This window comes from Hippocampus guttulatus, chromosome 4 (assembly GCF_054856545.1).
Source record: "Hippocampus guttulatus isolate MCC_2025c chromosome 4, RoL_Hgut_1.0, whole genome shotgun sequence".
NCBI lineage: Eukaryota > Metazoa > Chordata > Actinopteri > Syngnathiformes > Syngnathidae > Hippocampus > Hippocampus guttulatus.
Genome location: NC_141264.1, coordinates 13,836,489 through 13,845,733, shown reverse-complemented (window position 1 = coordinate 13,845,733; position 9,245 = coordinate 13,836,489). Strand labels below are relative to the sequence as shown.

The 9,245-nt window shown below is 42.4% G+C and overlaps 1 protein-coding gene across 1 annotated transcript; it reads right to left on the bottom strand.

Moving 5' to 3' along the window:
* Window positions 1-398: 398 nt before the first annotated feature.
* LOC147206028 (F-box/LRR-repeat protein 14-like) lies at window positions 399-4,480 on the bottom strand. Its single transcript, XM_086109911.1, has one exon. The coding sequence runs from the start codon at window positions 4,051-4,053 to the stop codon at window positions 2,842-2,844; it is 1,212 nt and encodes a 403-aa protein (XP_085966037.1). The 5' UTR covers window positions 4,054-4,480; the 3' UTR covers window positions 399-2,841.
* Between the last annotated feature and the right edge of the window lie 4,765 nt (window positions 4,481-9,245).

Genomic DNA, 9,245 nt, shown 5'->3' with positions numbered 1-9,245 from the left:
CAATAACGTGTTTTCACTCATTGTGGGGATTTCTGTGTACACGTAATATACAGGTAAATTAAAATACTGTATACACAGTACCTATGTATTTATACATACATAGAGATGAACTGAATATATATGTACAAACACCTATACAGTTTCTTGTGAAAGAATGTGGCCCCCTTGAACTTTTTGCTACATTTCAGGCTTCTAGCAAAGATAAAAAATTTTTTTTTTTCCTTTCTGGGTGCAGGATTACCACCAAGTGGGACACACGAGTGAAGTGGAACAAAATTCATACATACTCCAAAAAACGCACAAAATGTGGTCCTGCTCAGTATTAACTCAGGGAGGCCGAAAGGTTTTGAATGCGCCAGTGTGTGTATTCATGCTATTTTCAAAAACTACACAGATGGGAGATTCAGGAGAAACATATTTCCATCTTTATTCATAAATATCACTACAGTATGAATATAAAACATCTTAAATTACTGTTATTTTTTTTTTTTAAACAAATACTCAAGACTATCGTTGGAAGCTCCTCATGAGAAAAAAATCCACTAAACAGTTTTTGTTTTTTTTTTGCTTCTTTGTTGCATAAAGCCTTAATAACCATCAGCCACAAGGCCGCAGTTCTGGGGCATAGTGAATTTTCATTTTGTGTGGCGTCCTCTCGGAACATCGCCGCCGCATTCTACACAATGTATAAACAACTTCAATTTGAAGTACAAAATTATTCCATACAAAAATATTGCTTGTTAAAAAATACAACAGCCAAAAAAGGAGTACAAATTCCAGGAGCTATTCCAGCCTTAAGAATAAAAATGCCGACCTATTATTACCATGATTTTTTTTTTTTTTTTTAGTTTGTACCAAGGGCAGAATTTGTGCTGGAGTTGTAAAAATATGCAAAGTTAACATCTAGTACTGAGCTGTAGGCACTGCTGTGTGTGTGCGGGAGAGGTAGCTAAACAACTGTACACACGATTAAGTTGCTCCAGCCAATCTCAGCTGACTTTGGGTGAGAAGTGGGGGCACACCCTGGACTGGTTGCCAGCCAATCACAGGGCACATACACTGTTGACCAGCGATGCCCATGTCCGGTCCTGTTTTAGATGTCTCCCTCATCCAACACATCGAATTCAAATGATCAGGATTGTTATCAGGCTTTGGGAATGCTTGCTGATGAGCTGATCGTTCAGGAGAGATGGAGGAGGCGGACATCTAAAACAGGCTGGATGGGGGTTCTCGAGGCACCCCTGCTGTAGACAAACAAGCTGACATTCACACTTATGGACAATTTAGAGTCTTCAATTAACTTGCGTAAGCACGGGGAGAACATGTAAACTCCACATCGGAAGGCTAGAGCTGAGATTTGAACCCTGAACATTTGATTGAGAGGCAGATGTGCTAACGACTAGCCTGCAGTGCTGCTGAAAAAAACAACATTTTTTTAATAGCGCTTCTATTGATCTGGGTCACAGGTAGGCATGGGCTGATTATCGATTTGACGGTTTACGCGGTTTCAAAAACTCAAGGTTTCAATAATGTTACTGGCTGTCACCAGTAACGAGGTCATCTTTCTTTTTGGAGAAGAAAAAAAAAGTGCCAGCAGCCCAAGGACAACATGAGTAGCCCACTGGGTCTACTTTAACAATAATAGCTCAAGAGTGATAGGACACTTACTGAAAAGATTTAAAACAGAAGAACAACGTCAATTACTTATTTGAACTTGGTTAATATGATACACATTTCTTCTACACTATATATTCTATATTTTGTTTAAAAAGAGAAAAGATTGTGGTCAATGGAAAAAAATGGGTTTTTTTATAAGGGCCGTTTTCTTTTTAATCGATGAATCAAATCAAATATTTTTTTCTTAGCTCACTATCGATTCATAAAACCATGAATCGATCCTTTCAATACTGTACATCTTTTTCCCCATAAATTCATGAGACTTCTCGCATCACGCGAGATGTCATCACCATGCGAGAGTAGCGTATCACAACAACATGGCGGAAGTACTTGAAGCAGTGCCAACAAGCTTGAAGGCAAATGTCTGGAGGTTTTGGTGTCTTCAAAAACATAAAGACAGCAAGAACTGAACCTTTGTCAGTCAGGAATGTAAATGTAATGAGATTACGGTGTTTTTGCCATTTTATTTACACAGCCTGCCCTGTGGTTGGAATTGATTTATTTAATGAACATGTTATATTCAATAAAGCATACATTATTATTTTTATCATGTGTTTTATTGCATTGGGTTAAATTATTAATGTAGCTATTCATATATTAGATACATTCATACTAATGCACCACGTTAGAGCATAGGGTTTCTACTATTTCTAACGTTGCTTGTCCTAGGAATGTATTGCATATGAAAGTGAAATCGGTACAGCGTGAAATCCTTAACTGAATCGAAAATCAGTCAAAGTGAATCGTAAATCGAATCGATTTTGGAAATCTAAATCGATACCCAATCCAAGTTTTTATTTACTTAAATAATTTTCAAAAAAGGTTTTAGAGCTGTAAATGTAATACTGTGATGGCATGTATTTGCTCATGGTTATCATACCATCAGAATCTAGCCCATGCCTAGTCACAGGTGAGTTGAGCGCACCCCCTGGACTGGTGGCCAGCCAATCGCAGGGCGCATATACTGTAGAAAAACAACCACTCACACATATGGACAATTTAGTCTTCAATGAAGCTAACATGTTTTGGAATGTGTGTGGGAGCCAGTTTACCCCGAGTCAACAAATGCAAAAGGCGAGAGATGGACTTGAAATTGGAACCCAAAACCGCCAAATGTCTCACCGCGCTCTCCCTCAATAATTTGGTATCCGTGGAAAGTTGTTTTCACCTGACGCGCTCACTGTCTGTCATTTGCCACAAACCCAGGTTGAGCACCTTGAGGCAGGGCAGCTGCGTGATCCTCTCCAGGCCCCTCTTGGTGATCTTGGTGCATCCATACAGGTCGATGCCCGTCAGCTGCGTCAGGTGGTCGGCGATGAGCTCCAGGCCCTTGTCGGTGATTCGCACGCACTGTCCAATGTTGAGCGTCTTGAGTTCGTGCATCTGCCTCACCATGCGGTTGATGCCGTCATCGCTCACGTGGCATGAGCACAAAGACAGTGACTTGAGCCGGTAGAGGCCCTGCGCCATGTACGCCAGGCTTTGGTCGCCGATCTTGTCACAGAAGGACACGTCCAAGCCCGAGAGACGCAGCGAGCCCATGGCCAGGTGCATGATGCCTGTGTCACTTATGTTGTCGCACGAGCGCAGGTTGAGGCTGCCAAGCTGGCTCATGCGGGACACGTGGATCATGCCGGCGTCCGAGATGCCGCCGCAGAAGCTCAGGTTGAGCATCTTAAGCCCGCCCAGGCCCTTGGCCACATGCTTGAGTGACAGGTCGGTGAGCTTTTGGCAGTCCTGCAGCGTGAGCTTCTCCAGCGCTAGGCAGCCTTCCGCCTCACTGCGCGTCATGCCTGACAGGTGCCCGATGCCCACGTCTGACACGTGACGGCAGCTGCGCAGATTGAGGCTCTTCAGCCGGCGCAGCCCCCAGGCCACCTGGAGGAGCCCCATGTTGGTGATGTTGCTGCATCCGCCCAACTCCAGAACCTCCAGGTTCTTCAGGTACCGGGCGATGAGGTCCAGACTAGAGTCGCTGATCTGCTTGCACAGGCTCAGGTTGAGAACCCGCAGCGACAGGATGTCCTGCACGAAGGCATGGCCCAGCCCGTTGTCTGTCAGGTTGAAGCAGCCGCACAAGTTCAGGCTCTCGATATGGGGCATCCCCTGAATCACGTAGCTCAAACTGCGTCTCAAGCTGAGGATCTGGACCTTTTTGATGCCCCTCGCCTGCAGGCTGGGGAAGAGGGAAGGGTTGGCCCGGCGTAGATGCAGCTTGGCTTCCACCCCCCGCCACACCGACTTGTGGTAGGATGCGTCCCTCCACGCCGCGCACACCTGGGCCACCCGTCCTTTGTTTTTCACGTCCAAGTAGCTGAAGATGATGGCCAGGATCTCAGGGAAAAGGCACGAAACATGTGTCTCCATTTCAAACATGAGGAGAGGGAGGAGGCGGGGAAAACAATGCGGTCGTTGTTAGCCCACGAAAAATTTGAGTGTTAAAGCGTGGAATGAAATATTAAGCAGTCCATCTCACACTCCTCTTGTTGCCGTTCAAATATATAAAGGCATAAAATGAGTCCTGAAGAGGGGGGGGGGGGTATTTACCGAGCCGGCCAGCGAGGTTAATGACACCGAGCTAGTTAGCATAAGGCGGCTAAGCGTTCCACCAGCCTTCCGCGAATAACGTGTCCTTTAGTCCATCTCATCGCACTCAAAAAACAAAACAACCCCCCGCGGTTTGCGGCTCGTGGAAACGTATTATAAATCAAATTTCTCGTAAGCCGGTCTGCTGTAGCTGTGGCACTTCCGGAGACATTTCCAGATGCCGGCCCAGAGCCGTATTGACTAAAGTCGGTTAGCTTCAAGCCCGGCTAGTTGCTAAACCAGCGACACCGAGTGGAGGAAAGGGAAGCTACACTATCGCAGTTGGAGAGTTGTCATAAACAAGTGGGGACACTGGAGACACATGACAACTTTTTTTTAAATAACTTTGTCCGATTTTATCAGGGGAAAATGGCGAACGTGTGCTTAGTGCTTTCATTGTGCGTCATGTACAACGACAGTATATGACTCTGTGTTGTCGTACCAAGACTGGCCTATAGAAGAAAGTACAGAACCACAGGGGCACCCGGACTGCCAAGAAACATAAAAGAAGAAGAAAGTGTAGCAGTAAAAGAAGAAACGCAAGACGCTTAGCTAACTGTTAGCTTATCTGGTCACTACATTGTGGTTGCAAACTTTTCCTTTTTCATTTAATTTCTTCTTGCACTGAATGGCTTGTGAAACGCGTTCGATGATCAAATATATATAATGAAATTGTTAATTTAAAAGGTATTTAAAAGTTTACAATTTAATTTTATTGGTACAATAAATCATTTTACAAATATTTTTATGTACTGTATTTAGTAAATAATTGGTTAATTATTCATCATTAAAATAGATAATGGTCTCTTGAGCTATTTTCTACATTCTTCTCAAACAAATGTGAACTTTAAACATGTTTTTTGGGGGGAATAACCGATCTATGCCTTTTATTATTATGATTATTATTATTGTTGTTGTTGTTATATTTGGTTTAAATGCCAATAATGATTTCTCTCTGTAGCTAATCTTATTTAATTGTAGTTTATTCTGCATGTTATGCAGTAATAATAATAATATACATGTGTTATTGTTGGAAATAAGTTTCATGTTATCTTATTGAGGAAATTAAACAAAACACAATACGAGAGTAATTATTGATAATAATAGCTTTGAATAATTTTTCTAAGCTACTCCTAAAAAAATGAATGTATTTTATTTTGAAACAATGCCCTTTCGTCATTAGCTGAATCTGAAACACTTGTATGTTACAGTATGTTTGATTTTGTTACCGTGTTTCATTAACCCCCCCCCCCCCCCCCCCACACACACACACACACCCCAAAGCGTTCATTAAAATAAAATGTTATCGGATCAACGCTTTTGGATGCAGCCGTTGCATTTACCCACCAGAGGGAGGCACAAACCACTAACCGATGAAAAATGTTTTCCCCTTTTTCAACTACCTGTCCTCGTCACACAAACGCGCCTCGTTTCAATAGAAATGTCACGTCTTGTGATGTGATACCAATGGTGGTAATTATTATTATTTATTTTGTTGTAAGTAACTGTTTTTTTTAAATAGACGAGGAGGAGAAGGGGAAAAATGTGGAGAATGAGTGATGGTGTTTCCCCCTGTGGCTGGGCTACTTGTGTCTGCTAATGACCCTGTCTCTACTGAGTTTAGACAGATGGCCAATTAACTCCAATTAGGCCACTCTCAGCACATATTCGTTAACAGCTCACCACACACACACACACGTAGATTTTGCTGCAGAAATCATATTCCACAAACAGCACATTAATCAGAATACCACATTTAGATGAGTGGAGGCGCATAGAACATTCTGTAAAGAACATTTTTGACTTGAGTTCCCATAAGAAGATAAAGAGCAATGTGTCTATTGCAAAGCACAACAGGCTCAAGTTACACCACTGCACATCTACGGTAAAGTAAACATTGTTAGCTAATTTTATTTAGTCCAGCGCCACTCGTTAGCTCAAACTGTAATCTCTCCACAGGAGGTTAAAGTTAGAGTCAGCCATCAGTGCACTTTCAATCACTGGGGTGATCTGGAACCTAACTCCCGCAAGAAACAAGGGATTATTAGCCTATACAGTACGTCCTTTTGGCCCGCCATATATTGTCAATTAAAACTAGTGGAATCATCTCTTCCAATCTCTTTATCCGCTATCGGGCACGATGAAGCACAAATGACTGACCTGGAATCAGGGCTGAGAGGGTGTCACACAACGTTAACTTAAGCCAGCCTCTCTATGTGTGCATCCGTGCTTGCGTGTCTGTGTGTGTGGATGTGTTGTGATGCCGTGACACTGAGGTGAAAACACTAGTAGACACTGACTCACAAAAGAGTCGAGCAAGTGCGAGTGATTGGTGAGAAACAGGGTGACGTTTGAATGTATGCGCATGTGCGTGTTCTGTGTGATGCTGTGACACTGAGGTGGAAACACAAGTTGACACCGACTCGCAAGAGAGTGGAGCAAGTGCGAGTGATGAGTAAAAAGTGGGGTGACATTTCTGTGCTTGTGTGTGTGGGGGTGAAAAATGGAGTCAAGGATGTCACGGTCTAATTGTCTACAGCAGACTTTGAGTGCGTTTTAAATCCTCCAAAATAATTTTGACCAAGCAGCCCATCAGACAGCTTGTACCCAAGCAACCATTTATATTCCTTTTTTTTCCCAAGGGTAAAGTTGCAAAACGAGCAAAGAGTGACACGTCCTCCAGTTTAAACAACCTTGTGGTAACTCTTGTCACTAATTTACATTTTGAGAGAATGAGTCATTTTTGGCATCCTTCTGACTGCCTTCATCATAAACTTTCATCTGGTGTTGGGAATCATTCGCTATGCTTGCTCACCAGGTTCTCATTTTTCTTTTAGAGAATTTTTTGCTTTGACAGGCGAGCTAAAACTCACAGGACCGTTCTTCAAAAAAGAGATTTGAGCTATTTAATGCCACTCCCAGTCGAAGTCTACTGTCACACTTAACATGGAAAAGGAGAATGCCACGTTCTGTATTTAAAACAACCAACCAACGTTTCCATAATAATGCCCATGCTAGCTAAATGCCAACACATCGTTAAACAAATAACGATACATTTTCAGAACCTTAGCAATGGCATTGCTATAGTTGTGAACATTTATTAACTTGTATTTGACCACAAGAAGCAGTTCACTGCTTAAAATACAGTTTATCTCAATGCTAACAAACAACGCAAAAATACCATAGACAGGCTTAACATGAAGCATCTATGTGGCAGTGATATAATGCTTTGAGCAATAGATATGTGACCTTGAACGATGCATCAACACATGTAATAATGTAGCAATACTGACAAGCATCTATTCTTTATCATCTGCGAATAACAACTAATACTACATCGGCTTACCGAGTCACTTACAATGCTAGCAGCTACAGTAGTTGTGAGGTCCTTCATCGTGTTTGTATGAATGACTGTATTACACTGGCCCTCGGTGACCAAGTCACACACACCAGAAGGATCGGCAGTGGCTTAATTATGATATGTGAAAATCCCAAGTACTGAAGTATTTGTACTCCATTATGCTAAAAGACTGATTACGGCCCATCTGTCAATTTAGCAGATGTGACATCATTTTTCGATTGACATTTAACATACTCAAACAATTGCTGCGGTCAAGAAGACTCAAATGATCATCCAAGCCATTTCCCGTCTTTTTTTAATTTTTCAATTGCTCTGCCTTATTCAAATGTCACAGAAGGCTTTGTTTACTGAAAGAATGCCTGAGCTATTGCCACCCTGATGAAGCATGTGGGGCATCATGGTGAAAAGGTGGTTTAATGTTGTTATTTTATTCTGCTTCCCCTCCCCTTTCTTCTCCCCCACTATCCAACCTCCCTCTGGAGCCGCTGTGATTTAAGGCACGAAGGTGGACCGGTTGCCCGGCTGTCCGCTTGGCTGATGCGAGTTGTAACTCACTCTGCAGCCAGATAAGAGAGAGAGAGAAAGAGAGACGGAGCGAGAGAGGGAGAGAGAGAGAGAGGGGGTGGGAGGTGGGGGAATATTTGCATATGAAGATTCACAGCTTGGGCTCATACACATGAAAGCATGTTATAATACAACAAAATGCAATTGTAGGTGTTCTCTGCTGGCCTAAACACAAACCAAAAGCCTTACATTTCCGACCTAAATTCTAATATTATTCCATGAAATTATATTCTTTTATTCCTAATTGTAGTGTTGTCGTCAAGACCACACCATGACATTTTCAAGACTGGATATGGTGTCTTTTCTTCATTTTGAAACATTTCTGTTACGTACAGTATGTTCGCTTTTTTTTTTTGCCTGTATTTGTCGCCATGTCAAACTATTCTTCCAAAGGCCTTCAGTGTCAGCACACCTGGCTGATGTAACTTAAACTATATGAGCAATGGGACTGTTTCTTGAACCAGCTGAATTTCAAAATTCATCCTCCTAGGGCCAGAGCGCTGGCTATCAATGATATCAGCATTTTGCTTGATTTGTTGCTCAGAGCAAAACTAGATTTTTTTTCTTTTAGTTTGAATTCATATTTTGAATCCCTAAGGTTGGCAATGAAATGCTAATGAAAAGCTGTCAACTGTAGTAACCTTAACCCTTGCTATAAACCCTAACCTTTTGATATTGTTTTTTGGAATAGTTTTGATGGTTTCTAGAACTGTGATGTGATAGTGGCGATATTACGATGTGGATGAAGTCCCGACTGGAGGCCCGCCACATTTGTTTTGTTCCTTGTGAAAAATCTCTTCTTCCTCTTCCTTCCCGCTTTCCCAGTCAGCCACCCTCCTCACACTCTCTCCATCTGTACATTATGTAGATGTCAATAATTCAACACAAGATCGGGGGAAGCGGGCGCTTAACAACAGGTTACAATCCGGGCTGTAAAAGGCATAAAATCTGCATTTGTGAATAAAAGATGACTGCCAGGCGTTCAAAGCGGCCAGGAGCTGTCAAGGCTGCCATTTGTTTTGTGACAGTATCGCAGCAAAAACTGACACTTCAAACG